This window comes from Aulonocara stuartgranti, assembly GCF_965226115.1.
Source record: "Aulonocara stuartgranti genome assembly, chromosome: 14".
NCBI lineage: Eukaryota > Metazoa > Chordata > Actinopteri > Cichliformes > Cichlidae > Aulonocara > Aulonocara stuartgranti.
This window is the reverse complement of record NC_138950.1, coordinates 32332890-32353778: the sequence shown is the minus strand read 5'-3', so window position 1 is coordinate 32353778 and position 20889 is coordinate 32332890. Positions and strand designations below refer to the sequence as shown.

General features: G+C 40.6%; 3 protein-coding genes across 4 annotated transcripts; all 3 read right to left on the bottom strand.

Annotated features, from left to right (window-relative positions):
• Nucleotides 1–690: 690 nt before the first annotated feature.
• Nucleotides 691–4000, bottom strand: LOC309687740 (lysophosphatidic acid receptor 6-like). Its single transcript, XM_082502911.1, has one exon. The coding sequence runs from the start codon at nucleotides 3599–3601 to the stop codon at nucleotides 2753–2755; it is 849 nt and encodes a 282-aa protein (XP_082359037.1). The 5' UTR covers nucleotides 3602–4000; the 3' UTR covers nucleotides 691–2752.
• Nucleotides 4001–6912: 2912 nt separating this feature from the next.
• LOC309687611 (lysophosphatidic acid receptor 6-like) lies at nucleotides 6913–10989 on the bottom strand. 2 transcript variants are annotated; one of them, XM_082502705.1, is made up of 2 exons: nucleotides 10843–10989; nucleotides 6913–10728 (listed from the first exon to the last, which is right to left on the bottom strand). In XM_082502705.1, the coding sequence occupies exon 2, from the start codon at nucleotides 10425–10427 to the stop codon at nucleotides 9579–9581; it is 849 nt and encodes a 282-aa protein (XP_082358831.1). In that variant the 5' UTR covers nucleotides 10428–10728; nucleotides 10843–10989; the 3' UTR covers nucleotides 6913–9578. The 2 variants fall into 2 exon arrangements, with proteins under 2 accessions (XP_082358831.1, XP_082358832.1); XM_082502706.1 differs by having other exon boundaries at nucleotides 6913–10410.
• An 8260-nt stretch (nucleotides 10990–19249) lies between these two features.
• Nucleotides 19250–20301, bottom strand: LOC309687613 (lysophosphatidic acid receptor 6-like). Its single transcript, XM_082502710.1, has one exon. The coding sequence runs from the start codon at nucleotides 20266–20268 to the stop codon at nucleotides 19420–19422; it is 849 nt and encodes a 282-aa protein (XP_082358836.1). The 5' UTR covers nucleotides 20269–20301; the 3' UTR covers nucleotides 19250–19419.
• Nucleotides 20302–20889: the final 588 nt, after the last annotated feature.

Sequence of the window (20889 nt, the reverse complement as noted above, 5' to 3'; positions counted from 1 at the left end):
TCCAGTCTTTGTCAGTGATTTGAACTACATGCTGTGTGAAACTTGTAGTAGGTTAATGTAGGGTAATATTAGAAGAAATGATGACTGTATTACACAGATGGGATAAAACATGGACGTAGCCACTGTGATTCAACCACTGCTTTTGGTCTCAGGATTATCTTTTCTGTTTATATTGGAAGTAGAGCTTGTACATTGTTATCTGATGCCATCATGTCATCAGATAACCTTTAATGAATTCTGTCTTTAATGACTTTAAAAAAGCCTCAAGTACTGACTGCAGACATTTGACTTTTTGGGGGATTTTCTCCAATCCACACAGGGTCAAAGCTATACGTAAACGCTCATACAGGCTCTATTAATGTCCTTAGCAAGTTGCACTTTGGCAAGATGCTTTTGGTAGCCATGAAAAAGCTTCTATTGTAATTCTGGCAGATTGATGGAGTTCATTTTAACCATAGTCCACAAATTTTCTATAGTGCTGGTAATTCCAGAACCTTAATGATAGACTGCTTTATCGATTAACCAGTTTTAATGTGTCTTTGAGATCATTGTCCAACTGGAACACCCAACTGTGTCCAAGTTTCAAACAGCTAGGTGTTGATTTGAGGTGAAGCTGAAGAATCTGAATGTCATTCATGGCTGTGTGGCAGGCAGACTAGGACCCAAATGCAGGACTCTGAGTCGAGGATATGACTTGAAAAAAAAGCAACTTTAATGCTGTGACTTAAAAGTTTCAAAAATGGTATAAAAAAATACAAGACATCAGGTAAAAAGCTAAACTTGGAAACTCAGAACCGGGAGACCTGAAAACACACAACAAAAAACAAGAGACGAGAGACTGAGACAAGGACACAAAAGCTTGACATTAGGACGGGGATAAACATGGAAACACACGACAGACTGGAGAGAAAAAACACACAACAGAAAGCAGCAGGAGATGCTGAAGACAGAACAGACATGAGAGCAGGCAAAAACTAAAAAATAGAAATATTAAACACAGATGCACTAGGAAATACAAAACTACAGACTAACTAATACAGGACAAGAAGATGAAAATCTGTTCAATCCAAAAGAAAGATTCACAAAACCATCATAAACTCACAAACTGTGTCAAAGACATAGGATCATGACATTTGTTCTTCATTACTCCATGCACAACAGAAGTGCTGCCACCACCATGCTTGATGTCTGATACAGTGTTCTTAGGTTTGAAAGCCTCAGGTTTAAACATACCTAAACAAGCATACCTCTTGCCATTGTGGCCAAATAACTCAATCATTGTTTCTTTGACTGGTAAAACTCCAGAAGTCATTTGTCCTGTTCGTGTGGGCAGGTGTAAATTTCAGCTTGAAAGTGTTGATTTTGTAGCAGGGTTTTTTTTCTGAAACCTTCTCAGTTCACCATGAAGTAAAACTCACTGGACATTGGCCCTAGTATTACAGCACTTTCCTGTTCATGCCACAGTTGAACTTTTGTGGTTTCTGGGTTGTTCCTCAACATCGAAACCAATTTCATCCCAGCAGAATGTAACGGTTTGGGCCTTCTTCCAAGACTTGGCAAAGTGGTGACACGTCCAGATAACTTGGTCCTTATATCCTGGCAAGTAGAAACTACCAGTTGTAGTCAATTATGATCACTAGGTCTTGGCAAATGATGACTATATTGAATATGACACAATCAACTTTCGTGTACAATAGTAAACATTAACAACAGTAAAATGTAATGGCCAGTCTGGGAAATTCAACCAATCTTCAGTGTCTAATAGCATTTTCAGTGATAACCTTTGGATAATTTTAAATCTGCAGATGAGATAATCAGTCGTCTTACAGTCTGTTGTAGGCTTACACCAACACCCTTCCATCTGGTGGGACTTAATTAGGCCTTGAGCCGTTGGCTCCACTACTGAGGCACTCGCAAAAAAAAACAAAGGCCTGAGTCTTATGAAAGGACTTAAAATATACAGAAGAGATGGGCTTAAACAGTGCTGTATGTAATGTTTTCAAAAATATTTACAAAATATTGTGATTAGTCAATTTTAAACCAGCTTTTCTGCTGAATGTTTAATTATTCTTAATCTATCCTCAACATTATTCATTCATGTGGTACTTTACATGCGTACACACACCCATCTGTCAGAGTTATTCTTATGTATATGCTGTTTTATTTGCCAAAAGAGAAATGAGGAGATTGATATTACTCTTATACGTCTTGATTAAATATTAGGCCAAAGCAACAACGATATGAGAAAAGGTTGTTTGTTTCATGTCCCTGACAGTATGTAGTTCCACACACGTGACTTCTGGAAGACTCTGTTTTTTCTGGGGGGAGGGGACATCTTCTCATGTCAGAGTGTTAAATCTGACAAACTTATTACATGATACTGATCAGGATATTGACTTCATGTAAACTGAAGACAAGTAAGGACGCAGTTTTGCAAACACAAAAAAGTGTTGCAGGTGACTTTTTTCACAGTTTCTAGTAAGTCAGCCACCGATCTGTGGTTGAGGCTTTCATGTTGGAGCGAAAATGGAACATGAAACCACTAGGCCAAGCCTCTTTCACTCCTTCACTTTCTGGGCTTGACACAAATGTTACTGAAGAAATGAACATTGATGGTTAACTGCTGAAAACTGTGCATGTGGTTGAACTACTTAAGAATCTTGTGCACAAACGAGCTACTTTGTAAAAAACAAAAACAAAAAACAGGCATGTATCATGGGACATCTGATAGCAACTCTAGCAGGTCACTAATCTATAGTTCTCTTCCCACGTCCTCTTTTTTCTTCCAGAAGGAGTCAAAAGAAAAATAATACATCAGTGGATCCAGACAGCAGCTCAAAACAATCAGACATGCCAGTGGAGTTATGCTGGTTTTGCTTTTTGTAAGTATGTGTAGTGGCATGGGCAGAAAACATGTGCAGAATATAAGCAAGTTGATGGCAAAAATCAGCATTACGTTCACCTTGTTTCTGACCTTTGCAGAGTCACTGAGATGTTTGTGTAGAGTCCAAGAAACCATAACGGTGCACACAATGTTGACTGCTAGCATTGTGACCAGTAACACAATCTGAAGGTAAATAATTGCTGATCGTGTTACACTTTTATATTCATGAAGTTCAAAACAAATGTGATCTGTGTGGTTCTGTAAGTGTTCTAAAAATCCTTTGGCCTCTGGGATATTTACCACCAGCAAAAACCCCCAGACCAGCGCTGCTCCTTTCCAGGCATTGCACGAGGTCCGAAGATGGCGAGACCTCAGAGGATAAACCACAGCCAGCAGTCGGTCCACACTTATGAAGGTGATGAAGGAGGCGCTGGAGCGAATGTTGTTGCGAAAGATTATTACGCTGAAGAGGCATGTGATAATTCCCAGCGGGGTGCCTGTTGCATGATGGTAGATCCTCATGGGCAAAGAGAAGATGGCTAGCAGGTCTGAGAGTGCCAGGTTCACCATGAAGACAGCGTTGGGTGATTTGAGGCTGTGGCGGCGAAGAAGAATCCACAGTGAGACTGCATTCAGTGGCAGACCTATCACCATAATGCAGCCAAAGATCCCAGCATAAACCCGGTCATCTTCTGTGGAGCTGTTTGATGTGTTCATGATGAGAAAAGAAATGTCTGAATGTCCTTTTTAAAGAACTGAAGCCGAGCAGCAAAGGTTCCTCTTTGTGTGGTTTTTGTTTGTGAGTGAGGCGTGACTAGTTTGTGACTGTGACTAGTCACACTACAGGAAACTCAAGCTCATCTCATCTCATCTCATCTCACCTCATAAGCTCTGCCTCTATATTTGTGCTTTGAAGATAGGATCTCTGATTATGATTCCTGTAATACACATTTTTAATACGCTCTGACTGTAATGAGTTTATTTTTAGATTCTTGATTCTTTCCTTTGCAATATGGTTTAGTCTTGAGTTTAGTTCTTTTAATGTCTCTGAGTTTATTTATTTGGGGGATGGTTTTTTTTGTAATATAAACTTTACTTCTATAAAGTATTTTCCCAGGTCAGGTTTGTGTCAGCCAAAATACAAAATAAACGTCTTGTTTTCTTTTACCAATTTCTCCTGTGTGGTCTTCATTCTGGTCCTCGCTGATTGGTCTCACACAATCTGCAGCCTCAGATCATGATGGTTTAGAAATATTGGAAATGACAGTATTATTTTTGAGTCTTTAATCTAGGCTATTGCAACCACTGTGCCTCCACTGCAGGCAGGACCATGATAGAATTCACACATGAACGGCTTCCAAACTGAAGTTCACTAATCTGCAGTCAGCTTGCCTTATTTCCTTCCCTCACTTTTTTTTTTTAACTTTCAAGAACATTGAAAATAAAACAAATAAAAAATAATAGTCAATTAAATTTTTAGAGTTTTGTTATTTTAAGTATTGTGTAATTTAGGGATTTTCCCCATCTTATACTTAAATCAGACATTTTTCGTCAATGTTCAGCTGTACACATACAGGTCCTTCTCAAAAAATCAGCATATTGTGATAAAGTTCATTATTTTCGGTAATGTACTGATAAACATTAGACTTTCATATATTTTAGATTCATTACACACAACTGAAGTAGTTCAAGCCTTTCATTGTTTTAATATTGATGATTTTGGCATACAGCTCATGAAAACCCAAATTTCCTATCTCAAAAAATTAGCATATCATGAAAAGGTTCTCTAAACGAGCTATTAACCTAATCATCTGAATCAACGAATTAACTCTAAACACCTGCAAAAGATTCCTGAGGCTTTTAAAAACTCCCAGCCTGGTTCATTACTCAAAACCGCAATCATGGGTAAGACTGCCGACCTGACTGCTGTCCAGAAGGCCATCATTGACACCCTCAAGCAGGAGGGTAAGACACAGAAAGAAATTTCTGAACGAATAGGCTGTTCCCAGAGTGCTGTATCAAGGCACCTCAGTGGGAAGTCTGTGGGAAGGAAAAAGTGTGGCAGAAAACGCTGCACAATGAGAAGAGGTGACCGGACCCTGAGGAAGATTGTGGAGAAGAACCGATTCCAGATCTTGGGGGACCTATTCATGATTCCATCTGCTGAAAAGCTTTATGGAGATGAAGATTACATTTTTCAGCACGACCTGGCGCCTGCTCACAGTGCCAAAACCACTGGTAAATGGTTTACTGACCATGGTATTACTGTGCTCAATTGGCCTGCCAACTCTCCTGACCTGAACCCCATAGAGAATCTGTGGGATATTGTGAAGAGAAAGTTGAGAGACGCAAGACCCAACACTCTGGATGAGCTTAAGGCCGCTATCGAAGCATCCTGGGCCTCCATAACACCTCAGCAGTGCCACAGGCTGATTGCCTCCATGCCACGCTGCATTGAAGCAGTCATTTCTGAGAAAGGATTCCCGACCAAGTATTGAGTGCATAACTGAACATGATTATTTGAAGGTTGACTTTTTTTGTAGTAAAAACACTTTTCTTTTATTGGTCAGAATTTTTGTGAGATAGGAATTTTGGGTTTTCATGAGCTGTTTGCCAAAATCATCAATATTAAAACAATAAAAGGTTTGAACTACTTCAGTTGTGTGTAATGAATCTAAAATATATGAAAGTCTAATGTTTATCAGTACATTACAGAAAAAAAATGCACTTTATCACAATATGCTGATTTTTTAAGAAGGACCTGTAAAACTGAGATATGATCGGTCTAAAAAAAGAAAAAAAAACAAAGCGTAATTTTACATGAAATAAATAAAAAGTATGAAACATTACAGGGCCTAGGCTTATGTGAATTTACATTGATGGATGCCAGATGGTTTGTTTTCAGTTACCTTTAATACGTTTGTAAGTTTTGAAGAGAGATGATCCGTTTGAATAAACAGGTAAAGACATGTTATTACAGTAGATAACCTGTGCTAAAACTAAACAGAAGAACAGGAAACAATTTCTTAAATGTGGCAGCGTGATGATAAATGATTAGACTGGACACAGTGAATGTTCCTCGTTTGGAGTCTTTTTCTGGAAAACATTTAAATATGTGGCGCTTGTGCGCTATCATCACATATGGTGATGATAAATAAAAGTGGCAACAGGTGCACTGGAGAGCCACAGTGTCCACAGACCATTTCTCTACTTTCCCTCCTGACTGATTTTCCTTTTGTTTGGTTTTTAGCTACTGTCCTTGTCACTGCTGGTAGCCCAGATGCTTACAGCCAATTCTGGTTGCACAGGTAGTCCAACTCCTCCAGGATGGCACATCCATGCAAGAAGGTTTGCTGTGTCTCCGAGCTCAGTCTTGAGTATATGGAGGAGATACCAGGAGATGGGAGGTTGCACAAAGAGAGTTGGACAGGGCCATAGAAAGGCCTCACCCTAAAGGGCAAGATCTGTGTCTGCTCATTTCTACTAGGAGGAGCTGCCAGACTCCCACAGAATGACCTCCAGCAGGCTATTCCTGTGCATGTTAGTTATCAAACTGTCAGGAAAAGGTTTTGTGAAGGTGGCACAAGGTTCCAACATCCTTTAGTGGGCCCCGTGCTCACAGTCCAGTACCATATATCTGCATCTTCATCTGCAGCTATGTCAGCTGAGTTAAACCTTCTTCTACTGACCACTCTGTGCATGGTCACATGTTAACCAAGTTAAACAGCAAATGTATTCAGCACAAAATTAAAATATAAACCTAAATTGTTCCATGCCACCATTTTTATAAACTCTGACATCACAGAAAACTGCATAATGCACGATCTATAGCAAACACCAGTCAAACATTGGTGAACTTTACTGGTATTTCTGGAAGTTTTATGAATCTTCAGCTTTAACTGTAGAAAAAGAATTCTTCATCCTTTTATAATCTTTTCCTCCAGGAAACACCGCATCAGCTACAGGACAGTTAAGTAATGTACATTTTGCTGTTACACAAAAGAAAACAAACAAAACAAAAAAGCATCTGTGTAAACAACAAATATTTGTTTTATTTAAAATCTTTATACACTTTGACATATATTAGCCCAACATTACTGCGACATACACAAGCTAACATTTGTTTAACAATACCAATAGAAACGTATCTACAGGAGATTTAACCTAACTAAATGAAATCAATTTCACTGCACATGGATGAAACAAATCAAAGCAAAATCAAAGAATCAAAACAAAACAAGCGGGAGAAAAGGCAGCAAGTAAGGGAAATTCATTCTTCACAAATTTCTTTCAAAAGAAAGGCGAGCACAGCATAACTAACATGCTAAGATTGATTTAGCTGTCAGCAGTTGTAACAGGCAGTGGGAGAGTTTTATATGTGACACTATATCTATCACAATTAGACAGCACAAATTACCACAATGAAACACATGGGCTTAATTTTAGAAAGAGCCATACAGAGCAAAGCAGCAGCAGCTCCCTCTCTAAATGATGTGCCATAAGGTGGGCTGATATAGTGGCAACTAAAATCTCCATCCATTCACCTCTATTTATCCAATTCAGGGTTGAAGGGGTGCTGGAGCCTATTCGAGCTACCATAGGGTGACAGGTAGGATATACCTTGGACAGGTCGCTAGTATGTCACAGGGCTGCCACTAAAATTCATTTTGAGCAATCACTTGTATCGACAGAAGTTTCAAATGAAACCTTAGCAACCCTAATATCAAGCAGAATTTAACATTATTGTATATTGGACTAAATCAGCCATAAGGTTAGAGAGGCTTTTTTGTGGAAGCAAGTGTGTTTCAGGCAGATGAAAAACAGCCCCAAATGAAAAGCTCTTGAACTCATAAACAATTCACAAAAAAACATAGAAAACATACCAAGTGTTTAAACTGAGAAAATGTACCTTTTAAAGACAAATATTAGCCCATTTTAAATTTGATGGCAGCAACTGATCTAAAAAAAAGACTCTTCTACTATGAAGCCACACTGCTGTAATAGAGCCAGTATGTTATTTATCACTGTCTTATGCAACAAATTCTCTGAAAAAATGTCATCAACATTTAGAGCATTGCTCTAAAATCTGTATATAACTATCAGCATTGATGGTGCCTTTCCAGATGTGCAAGTTGCCAATTTCATGGTCAGTAATGCACACCCATACCATCAGAAGTGTAACCTTTAGAAGGCCCATCTCTTCTTTAGTCCAGAGAATTGCTCTGACCATAGAAAAGTTTTTCAATTTGTGCATTTTAAATGCATTTTGCCCAGAGAAGATGGTGGTGTTCCTGGACCATGTTCTTCTTTTTCTTTAACTTGGATTTGTCGTTGGCACAGTAAATTATGATTATGATTCACATACAGCAATTTCTGCAAGTGTTCCCATGCAGTGATTTCCATGACACAGGCATACTTTTTTGTAATGCAGTGCTATATTAAGGCCTGAAAATCACAGGACTGCAATGTTGATTTTGGGCTTTGTCCCTTGCGCACAGAGATTCCTCCACATTCTCATAATGCATTGATGGTGTTATGTATTGTAGATTATGAGATATTCAAGCCTTTACAATTTTACATTGAGGGATGTTATTCTGATTTTTTTTCACAATTTAAAGATGCAGTTTTTATAGGTTGATGAAACTCTTCCTTTCTAAGATGCTCTTTTTATACCACATTACTGACCTGTCTTTCATGCAACTGAAAAATGTACAAGGAGACAACTTATCACAAAAACAAAGCAGCTAGTCTGACTAAAAAGACGAAAAAACACAATTTTTCTTCTGTTTTTCTTATCTGTTTGTTAAAAGGTGGTTTGTTTCATGTCCTGACAGTATTTAGTTCAACAAGCGGTGACTTCCAGAAGCTTTCTAACTGATTTAGACAAGCTGCTTCGTCAGTTGTGAAGTGAACAAATATAAAGTAGATTTAATGAATTATGTGATTTTTTTTCTCTACACTGTTTTTCTCAACTGCATGAGAAATACTTCAGGAGAAGGCTTTAAGAAAAAAACTTCAGTGTGTCTGAATACATCTTCTCATGTCAGATTGTTAATTCTGACAAACTTATTACATGATACTGATTGAGATATTAACTGAACTTGACAAAAATAACATCTTAGTTCCAGTGTTGCAGCTGCCTTTTTTCACAGTTTCTAGTAAAGCAGATGAGCCACCGGTCTTCCTGTGGTTGAGGTTTTCATGTTGCAGTGAAAATAAAACATGAAACCACTAGGCCAAGCCAAGGCTTTTATTCTTTTACTTTCTGGCTTTTACACAAATGTTACTGAAGAAATGAACATTGATGGTTAACTGTAAAATAGTCAGATGTCAGATGTCTATTCATATTAACGTACAGAATTCACCTGCTTGCTGCTACTACTGCACACCCAATGTATATACATATATATATATAATGTTCTTCCTCTACACACACCCCCCCCCCCCCCCCCCCCCAATTTTTTTTGCACATGTCGAGGAGCGTGTCAGGCTACATTTCACTGTGTGTTATACTTGTATAACTATACATGTGACAAATAAAGAACCTTGAACTGCTGAAAACTGTGCATGTGGTTGAACTACTTAAGAATCTTGTGCACAAACGAGCTACTTTGTAAAAAACAAAAACAAAAAAAACAAAAAAAACAGGCATGTATCGTGGGACATCTGATAGCAACTCTAGCAGGTCACTAATCTATAGTTCTCTTCCCGTGTCCTCTTTTTTCTTCCAGAAGGAGTCAAAAGAAAAATAATACGTCAGTGGATCCAGACAGCAGTTCAAAACAGTCAGACATGCCAGTGGGGTTATACTGGTTTTGCTTTTTGTAACTGCGTGTAGTGGCATGGGCAGAAAACATGTGCAGAATATAAGCAAGTTGATGGCAAAAATCAGCATTACGTTCACCTTGTTTCTGACCTTTGCAGAGTCACTGAGATGTTTGTGTAGAGTCCAAGAAACCATAACGGTGCACACAATGTTGACTGCTAGCATTGTGACCAGTAACACAATCTGAAGGTAAATAATTGCTGATCGTGTTACACTTTTATAATAATGAGATTGAAAACAAATGTGTTCTGTGTGGTTCTGTAAGTGTTTAAAAAATCCTATGCCCTCTGGGATATTTACCACCAGGAAAAAGCCCCAGACGAGCGCTGCTCCTTTCCAGGCATTGCACGAGGTCCGAAGATGGCGAGACCTCAGAGGATAAACCACAGCCAGCAGTCGGTCCACGCTTATGAAGGTGATGAAGGAGGCGCTGGAGCGGAGGTTTTTGCGAAAGATTATTACGCTGAAGAGGCATGTGATAATTCCCAGCGAGGTGCCTGTTGCATGATGGTAGATCCTCATGGGCAAAGACATGATGGCTAGCAGGTCTGAGAGTGCCAGGTTCACCATGAAGACAGCGTTGGGTGATTTGAGGCTGTGGCGGCGAAGAAGAATCCACAGTGAGACTGCATTCAGTGGCAGACCTATCACCATAATGCAGCCAAAGATCCCAGCATAAACCCGGTCATCTTCTGTGGAGCTGTTTGATGTGTTCATGATGAGAAAAGAAATGTCTGAATGTCCTTTTTAAAGAACTGAAGCCGAGCAGCAAAGGTTCCTCTTTGTGTGGTTTTTGTTTGTGAGTGAGGCGTGACTAGTTTGTCACTGTAGCTAGTCACACTACAGGAAACTCAAGCTCATCTCATAAGCTCTGCCTCTATATTTGTGCATTTTGAGTGTATTTTTATATTCTTGATTCTTTCCTTTGCAGTGGTTTAGTGTAGCACCCTCAAGGATTGACGTACGCACGATGTAGTTATAGAACAGGGGTTATTCTGTTCTTGGCAACCCGTGAGAACTGCTCACGGACAAACAATAAACAAAACATCACATCAAAATGCGCTCTTGTACTTAGTGCCAATCAATCAAAAGTCCTTAATTACAGAAAACAAAACATTTAAAACACACAAACCTCATGTGCTGACATCCAGGAGGTGCTAAATAGTCCTTTATGGCCTTATTGCCTTATCCTCCATCTTCTTTCTCAATTATTTCTACTCTTTGAACGATATTTTCTCCATGTGTGGAGCTAACTGTGAGCTGCAGCATGCAGACACCATGTGCGTTAGCAAAAAAGGAAACTGGGAGGAGATCAAGCTGTACCCTACACAATTCACCACCAGAGGGCGCAAAGAACAAAATCCAGACATACAGCTTAACAAACATCAAATGCAAAAGACCGTTACATTTAGTCTTGAGTTTAGTTCTTTTAATGTCTCTGAGTTTATTTTAATGGGGGAGGGGTTTTTTGTAATATAAACTTTACTTCTATACTGGGGCGATTCTAGGATCAGAGCTTTGGGGGTGCTGAGCACCCAGAGAGCTGCCCATCCAGGCAAGGTAAACTTTACTCATCACGATGAGACTTCTTCCCTGTCTCTGTTAGTCCCTGCATCCCTAAATGTCTCCAGTTGTCCCAAGTTCCCTCTGACTGTCTCCTTGGTGTATTTAAACCCCTGTTCCTCCCTGTCCTCATTGTCTGTTGTCTTCATCTCCATTATCAGTTATCATAATTTTACCCTCTCTGTGCAAGTCTGCAAATTTCTTTATTAAATCATAAGATTCTTAAATTCATCAAATCTCTCTGTGCCTGGGTCCTCGTCACAAAACATGACATCACTGTTTTGTACATTTTAACACAATTTAATCCCCACAGTTGTGAAAGAAAAGCAAAACACTTTTTTGACAAGTCTGTAACAAAACCATCAAATCTGATAAAGGTTATTTAAATGCTGCTAAAGAAGAATGGATTGGAATAAAAAACAAACAAACAAACTGATGATGAAAATGATGCTCATAGTGAGTAAAAAGTAAACTGAGTGCATTTTTTGGACAGATTCACTTTTAAAGTGTATGTATAATATAATACGGATACGTAAAAAAATACACTCCAAAAATAGAAGAGTCCTTGAAATGTACAAAATATTATTAAAAAATTAGAAAACTGAGACACCTTGGCCTATGGTACAATGTATATAATGTATGAAAAGATCTTTACTGCAGATGCTACTATGGCTCTGCAGATTTTTTCTTTTCTTTTAACCTATGTCGCCTCACCTTGAGGTTGGCAAATCTGTCTATCACATTTTGGTGGTCAAGTCTCTCAAGCATCTCTTTCTCAACTGACATCACAGCCAGGTGCTGGAGTCTGCTTTGACCCATGGTCCTTCTCAGCCAGGTATGGAGCTGACTCAAGAAACTAAATGACCTCTCACAGCTACAGCTGCTAACTGGGTTTGTTAGGGCAACCTGAATAACAGTTTTCAGTGTGGGGAAGATCTGATTATCCAGAAGATTGTACAATGTTAACATATCTGGAATGGCACCAGCCTCACTCTTGAGCTTCAAAAAGTCTTTGGTAACCGTGACTTCCTCTGACTGAAGCTCAATATGGTAATGCAGTGCCAGGGCTGACAACCCAGTTTGTTTTGCAGATTCTGTAGAGCAGCTTTAATATAGGGAGAACACAACTTCCAGATTGTATGAGTAAAATTAGTTGTTTCCCCCCCCCCTTTGCCAGTTTAACAGTTTCTGTTTTGCCTGTTAGTACTCCCTGTCTGTTTTCTTACCTGGTTCTGCCTGACCTTGTACTTTCTCCTCATGTTCCCCTCTTTCCTCTTTGGACTGACATTCATACACAAATAGATTGTATTCAATTAGATTAAAAAAATACTATTAAGATCACTAATAAAAAAGTCCTCTCTCAGTGTATTTTCAACCAAAAGGCAAATAACCAAACCACATGTACATCTAATAAAGGATACAAATATTGAAACACTGATCCAACATTATCCGTTATTGATGGATCATTTGATCTTACACTTTTACCTGAATGTGTCACGGGGCCGAGTGGCATGTACTGAACAGGACTCAGGTGCAGAAACCCAGAGCAGAGACAGCAGATGATGTAACAATTTATTAGGCTTAAGTGCAAAAAAAGAAAAGATAGCAAAGACAAAAAACAAAACAAAACAATAAGACGTGGAGTTTGACGAGGCGTGGCCTGGGGAACGTGGCTAGGGCGAGGGAATGAGGCCTGAGATGCGGAGTGGAGCTGCGCAGGGAACAGTCACACTGAAGAGAGAAGATAGAGGAGTTAGGGAGGTAGTGGAGGCGTGCAGCTCGGATCTCAGCTGACCCTTCTCACCCTGGACACAGTCTGTTTGACCTGCTCCCCTCAGGCAGGAGGCTCCGGTCCATTCGCACCAGAACCTCTCGCCATAAGAACAGTTTCTTCCCCTCTGCTGTTGGACACATGAACAATAACCGTATGACTGTTCCCACCACTAACACATGACCCTACGCTGTGTTCACTGCATCATTCCATGTTTGGCACTGATCACCACCTGCACTCATGTATATATCTACTTAGCACTTTTAATTCTTATTCTCATGTCTATTTAAGCGTAATTTATGACAGTATGTTTGCACTGAAGCACTGCAGCAATTTCCTAATGTTGTAAACCTGCTCAACATTTGGCAATAAAACCCTTTCTGATTCTGATTCTGGAGGCAGCTCTGAAGTGGCCAGTTGTAAGAGTAGCAATTCTTACTTGCAGTAGGGGACATGGAGTGTTGAGAGGGGGGTGATGAGAATCCAGGGGGAGGCTGAGTGGCGTGGAAAGGCTGGCCTGAGATCCGGGGCTTCAGATGGAGTGTGATGGCAGGAGGGCAGGCAGGTGAGGCACAGAGAGATTTTCAAAATGATTGCTTGGTATCCTGAGTCGGGAGGTGGAGCGTGAGCCAAGGTGAATACAGCAACTGCAGCACAAGAGTCTTGTTAACAAGCTAGATCACAGCAAGCACTTGAAGTATAAGGCCTGTTACCAACATGTGTTGATGACGAACTGGCAGTGAATGAACATCAACGTGTGGTTTAAATCCCTCTGGCTTGATTGCCTGCAATAGGCTCCAGGTGTGCAGGAGCTGGAGTTGGCCCTGCCCAGGGGCGGATCCCAGGTCAGTTCAGGAGCCTTATGGAAATTCCAGCCACCCACCGCAGACCATGACAGAATGTGGCTCCTTCTTTTGAAAAAACTTCCTCATATCCATTATGAGCCTGGCTGTCTCTCTGTGTACACACACACACACACACACACACACACACACACACACAGAACAGGAGCTATAAGGTTAATGGGCATCCAGTCAGTTAGCTAGTTAGTACCTTGGGTTCAATATCGGTACATGCACATATGACAAAATAACCAGTTTCTCTCATTACATTTCAAACAGGACAGTGGTAACAACAGCAGGCTACGGACAATGTTAAGTTTTAGATTTTAAATAGGCTATATACATTTCAATGACATCAACAGGACAGTCAAATAGCGCTGGTTTTACTACAGAGTAGGACGGATTGTAGGGTAGCAAACATCGTCGGAAGTTTTCAACACTGCAGGTTACCTGTTATAATGTTTTTCAGCTAAAAAGAAACATGGCCTGACTCCTACCTAACTATATAAAGAGTAACTGAAAATTAAATGCAGCTAACATGTCCTGTTTCCCAGGTGGTGTTACCCTTTTCCCTGCGGTGGGGAGAGGCAGACCGCCCCGACTCCGCAGCAGCAGGGAGGCCCCACACTCCAGACCGCAGTTGGACGGCCAACTCCTCCTAGCCCCCCCGCTCCAGCAGGCCGCAGAGAACGGGGGTGAGAGAAGACCACCACCACCTGGGTCTGGGTGCAGTTCCCCCCTCCAGGGGCAAGGGTACCTAGACCCGGTTCGTAGAGTACGCTTGGGGAGTGTGATCGTGTGTACAGCGTCTCTTTATGTCTGTCTCCACGTTGGTTGAGTGTGGAGTAAGTGCATATGAGAGCATGAGGGTGGGGATGGATGTTTGTGTCTGTGTGTGCCTGTATGTCTCTGTCTATTTGTCAGGTTGGGTATCAGACGCCACCTCTCTGGGGACATCTCAGGCCCTCCAAGGTTTGGAGGCCTATCTCCACCCACCACTTCCCCTGCCAGTGGCGGACTCCCTCAGGTGTCGGTGCGTTGGTGGTTCTTTGTGTCTGGGGGTGGGCGTCCGGGTACACACCGGCTCACTCCTTGGCGGCCGCTTATCGGGGCCTGGAGCCTGGGGCTCGCTCGGGCCACTTCGGAGGTGGGGTGCCCCCGGCCTCTCGGCCTGGGGCTCGGTCACTCAGGCACAGCTGGGTGCCGGCGGAGCTCACGGGCGCGTCACTGCAACTCCCCCTGGCTTCTGCTCCGCGGCTGCTGAATGAGCCCTCATCTGGGACTCTCCTCAGCTCTTACTGGGACAGTGGCGCGGCTGCCCCTCTGTTGGTCTTCCTTGGTCTCTTGTGTTCTGGGGACCTCTGGATGTCTGGAGTTTTGATCTCCTCCATACCTGCTTCATACCCTGGAGGACGGGGCTGTGGCTCCCCACACTCCCTAGCAGATCGTTACATGGAGAAACCTTTGGAATGCAAGCATGCTGATCCACACAGGTATGCACACAGGTGTACACACGGGTATTCACAGACGCGGACTACAGCTTTCTTGGCTGCTGCCTCAAAGCAGATTTTCCCCATCTTATACTTAAATAAGATATTTTTCGTCACTGTTCAGCTGTACACATAAAAATGAAATATGGACTGTCTAAAAAAAAAGAGAGCGTAATTTTACATGAAATAAATAAAAAGTATGAAACATTACAGGGCCTAGGCTCATTTGAATTTACAATGATGGATGCCAGATGGTTTGTTTTCAGTTACCTTTAATACGTTTGTAAGTTTTGAAGAGAGATGATCCGTTTGAATAAACAGGTAAAGACATGTTATTACAGTAGATAACCTGTGCTAAAACTAAACAGAAGAACAAGAAACAATTTCTTAAATGTGGCAGCGTGATGATAAATGATTAGACTGGACACAGTGAATGTTCCTCGTTTGGAGTCTTTTTCTGGAAAACATTTAAATATGTGGCGCTTGTGCGCCATCATCACATATGGTGATGATAAATAAAAGTGGCAACAGGTGCACTGGAGAGCCACAGTGTCCACAGACCATTTCTCTACTTTCCCTCCTGACTGATTTTCCTTTTGTTTGGTTTTTAGCTACTGTTCTTGTCACTGCTGGTAGCCCAGATGCTTACAGCCAATTCTGGTTGCACAGGTAGTCCAACTCCTCCAGGATGGCACATCCATGCAAGAAAGTTTGCTGTGTCTCCGAGCTCAGTCTTGAGTATATGGAGGAGATACCAGGAGATGGGAGGTTGCACAAAGAGAGTTGGACAGGGCCATAGAAAGGCCTCACCCTAAAGGGCAAGATCTGTGTCTGCTCATTTCTACTAGGAGGAGCTGCCAGACTCCCACAGAATGACCTCCAGCAGGCTATTCCTGTGCATGTTAGTTATCAAACTGTCAGGAAAAGGTTTTGTGAAGGTGGCACAAGGTTCCAACATCCTTTAGTGGGCCCCGTGCTCACAGTCCAGTACCATGTATCTGCATCTTCATCTGCAGCTATATCAGCTGAGTTAAACCTTCTTCTACTGACCACTCTGTGCATGGTCACATCACAGAAAAGTGGATAATGCAGAATCTATAGCAAACACCAGTCAAACATTGGTGAACTTTACTGGTATTTCTGGAAGTTTTATGAATCTTCAGCTTTAACTGTAGAAAAAGAATTCTTCATCCTTTTATAATCTTTTCCTCCAGGAAACACCGCATCAGCTACAGGACAGTTAAGTAATGTACATTTTGCTGTTACACAAAAGAAAACAAACAAAACAAAAAAGCATCTGTGTAAACAACAAATATTTGTTTTATTTAAAATCTTTATACACTTTGACATATATTAGCCCAACATTACTGCGACATACACAAGCTAACATTTGTTTAACAATACCAATAGAAACGTATCTACAGGAGATTTAACCTAACTAAATGAAATCAATTTCACTGCACATGGATGAAACAAATCAAAGCAAAATCAAAGAATCAAAACAAAACAAGCGGGAGAAAAGGCAGCAAGTAAGGGAAATTCATTCTTCACAAATTTCTTTCAAAAGAAAGGCGAGCACAGCATAACTAACATGCTAAGATTGATTTAGCTGTCAGCAGTTGTAACAGGCAGTGGGAGAGTTTTATATGTGACACTATATCTATCACAATTAGACAGCACAAATTACCACAATGAAACACATGGGCTTAATTTTAGAAAGAGCCATACAGAGCAAAGCAGCAGCAGCTCCCTCTCTAAATGATGTGCCATAAGGTGGGCTGATATAGTGGCAACTAAAATCTCCATCCATTCACCTCTATTTATCCAATTCAGGGTTGAAGGGGTGCTGGAGCCTATTCGAGCTACCATAGGGTGACAGGTAGGATATACCTTGGACAGGTCGCTAGTATGTCACAGGGCTGCCACTAAAATTCATTTTGAGCAATCACTTGTATCGACAGAAGTTTCAAATGAAACCTTAGCAACCCTAATATCAAGCAGAATTTAACATTATTGTATATTGGACTAAATCAGCCATAAGGTTAGAGAGGCTTTTTTGTGGAAGCAAGTGTGTTTCAGGCAGATGAAAAACAGCCCCAAATGAAAAGCTCTTGAACTCATAAACAATTCACAAAAAAACATAGAAAACATACCAAGTGTTTAAACTGAGAAAATGTACCTTTTAAAGACAAATATTAGCCCATTTTAAATTTGATGGCAGCAACTGATCTAAAAAAAGACTCTTCTACTATGAAGCCACACTGCTGTAATAGAGCCAGTATGTTATTTATCACTGTCTTATGCAACAAATTCTCTGAAAAAATGTCATCAACATTTAGAGCATTGCTCTAAAATCTGTATATAACTATCAGCATTGATGGTGCCTTTCCAGATGTGCAAGTTGCCAATTTCATGGTCAGTAATGCACACCCATACCATCAGAAGTGTAACCTTTAGAAGGCCCATCTCTTCTTTAGTCCAGAGAATTGCTCTGACCATAGAAAAGTTTTTCAATTTGTGCATTTTAAATGCATTTTGCCCAGAGAAGATGGTGGTGTTCCTGGACCATGTTCTTCTTTTTCTTTAACTTGGATTTGTCGTTGGCACAGTAAATTATGATTATGATTCACATACAGCAATTTCTGCAAGTGTTCCTGAGCCCATGTGGTGATTTCCACGACACAGGCATACTTTTTTGTAATGCAGTGCTATATTAAGGCCTGAAAATCACAGGACTGCAATGTTGATTTTGGGCTTTGTCCCTTGCGCACAGAGATTCCTCCACATTCTCATAATGCATTGATGGTGTTATGTATTGTAGATTATGAGATATTCAAGCCTTTACAATTTTACATTGAGGGATGTTATTCTGATTTTTTTTCACAATTTAGAGATGCAGTTTTTATAGATTGATGAAACTCTTCCTTTCTAAGATGCTCTTTTTATACCACATTACTGACCTGTCTTTCATGCAACTGAAAAATGTACAACAAGGAGACAACTTATCACAAAAACAAAGCAGCTAGTCTGACTAAAAAGACGAAAAAACACCATTTTTCTTCTGTTTTTCTTATCTGTTTGTTAAAAGGTGGTTTGTTTCATGTCCTGACAGTATTTAGTTCAACAAGCGGTGACTTCCAGAAGCTTTCTAACTGATTTAGACAAGCTGCTTCCTCAGTTGTGAACACTGTTTCCAACTCCTCAGTAAGGAAAATCGGTTGTCCTAAAAGTCGCTAGAAGTCGCTAAATGACGTCCTCGCCTAATTTGCATAATTGGTCATGCTAATCTAATTGTAATCTATGTTGTTGGAGAGAGAAATAACATCGTGGAAGAGACATAAAGTGAGTAAAAAAACGTCCTAAATGCATTTAGAGTTTATTTAGAACTACAAATTAAATTACTTTTAGCAATTATTGTTTTTTTTTTAATGTCACAATTCCAACCCTGCTCCTTTACCCGGGCCTGGACCGGCAAGTGACCCGAAATAGGCACTCTGGTGAAATTACTTTGTGTGTGTGTGTTTATAAGTAGTTTTAAACCTTGTGATCCACAAAACAGCATAAGAGTAAAAGAGTAAAAGAAGAACTGACTGCGTTACAGCACCCGCTGCTTGTTGAGAGTAAAAGAGGTACGCGCTTTCACGTCTTTTTTTAACGACTTTTTTTTTTAGAAAAAAAAGTCGCTAAGGGGTCTGAAAACTCGCTAAGTTGGCAACACTGGTTGTGAAGTGAACAAATATAAAGTAGATTTAATCAATTATGTGATTTGCTGCCTTTTCCCATACTTTCTGTAGCTGAGGCTTTCATGTTGCAGTGAAAATAAAATATGAAGCCACTAACCCAAGCCTTTGCTTTTGCTGTTTCAGTCTCTGGCTTTCACGCAAATGTTGCTGAAGAAATGAATATTGATGGTTAACTGCTGAAAACTTTGCATGTGGTTGAACTACTTAAGAATCTTGTGCACAAACGAGCTACTTTGTTAAAAACAAAAAAACAGGCATTTATCATGGGACATCTGATAGCAACTCTAGCAGGTCACTAATCTATAGTTCTCTTCCCACGTCCTCTTTTTTCTTCCAGAAGGAGTCAAAAGAAAAATAATACATCAGTGGATCCAGACAGCAGCTCAAAACAGTCAGAAATGCCAGTGGAGCTATTTTTCCTTTGCTTTTTGTAACTGCGTGTAGTGGCATGGGCAGAAAACATGTGCAGAATATAAACAAGTTGATGGCAAAAATCAGCATTACGTTCACCTTGTTTCTGACCTTTGCAGAGTCACTGTGATGTTTGTGTAGAGTCCAAGAAACCATAACGGTGCACACAATGTTGACTGCTAGCATTGTGACCAGTAACACAATCTGAAGGTAAATAATTGCTGATCGTGTTACACTTTTATAATAATGAGATTGAAAACAATTGTGTTCTGTGTGGTTCTGTACGTGTTTTACAAATCCTATGCCCTCTGGGATATTTACCACCAGCAAAACCCCCCAGACGAGTGCTGCTCCTTTCCAGGCATTGCACGAGGTCCGAAGATGGCGAGACCTCAGAGGATAAACCACAGCCAGCAGTCGGTCCACACTTATGAAGGTGATGAAGGAGGCGCTGGAGCGGAGGTTGTTGCGAAAGATTATTAGGCTGAAGAGGCATGTGATAATTCCCAGCGAGGTGCCTGTTGCATGATGGTAGATCCTCATGGGCAAAGACATGATGGCTAGCAGGTCTGAGAGTGCCAGGTTCACCATGAAGACAGCGTTGGGTGATTTGAGGCTGTGGCGGCGAAGAAGAATCCACAGTGAGACTGCATTCAGTGGCAGACCTATCACCATAATGCAGCCAAAGATCCCAGCATAAACCCGGTCATCTTCTGTGGAGCTGTTTGATGTGTTCATGATGAGAAAAGAAATGTCTGAATGTCCTTTTTAAAGAACGGAAGCAGTGTGGCAAAGGTTCCTCTTTGTGTGGTTTTTCTTTGTGAGTGAGACGTGACTAGTTTGTGACTGTAACTAGTGTCACTACAGGAAACTCAAGCTCATCTCATAAGCTCTTCCTCTACATTTGTGCTTTGACGATATTGTGATCTTGGATGGCAGAGCCACTTTTATCATGTGGCTCTCTTTACTACACAGAAACTATTGCCTCTCTAAGATGCTGCTTTTATACCAACTCATGTTACTGATCTGTTGCCTATTAACCCAATAAGCTGCAAAATATTGCTCTCATTATTTCTGTTTTCTAGCTTTTGTTGCCTCTGTCTCCTAAGATATATTGCTGCAATCAGATTCCAACTTTCTCACTGTAAATATTTTACGTGTATTGACATTTGGGACAGTGTCCCAACTTTTTGGATGTGACATTGTAGGACTTTTAAACAAATTGTTAACGCAATATGGCTATGTCTAATGTAGGGGACGGCAACCTTTAACATCAAAAAACACATTTTAGCCTCTCCACCCACAGGTCTATTTGAGTTCACACCTTATGGAAAATTCATCAAATAACAAACAGCCCAC

What these genes read in the sequence shown, in the direction of transcription:
- LOC309687740 (XM_082502911.1), bottom strand. Translation starts at nt 3,601, where the DNA reads ATGAACACATCAAACAGCTCCACAGAAGATGACCGGGTTTATGCTGGG.
- LOC309687611 (XM_082502705.1), bottom strand. Translation starts at nt 10,427, where the DNA reads ATGAACACATCAAACAGCTCCACAGAAGATGACCGGGTTTATGCTGGG.
- LOC309687613 (XM_082502710.1), bottom strand. Translation starts at nt 20,268, where the DNA reads ATGAACACATCAAACAGCTCCACAGAAGATGACCGGGTTTATGCTGGG.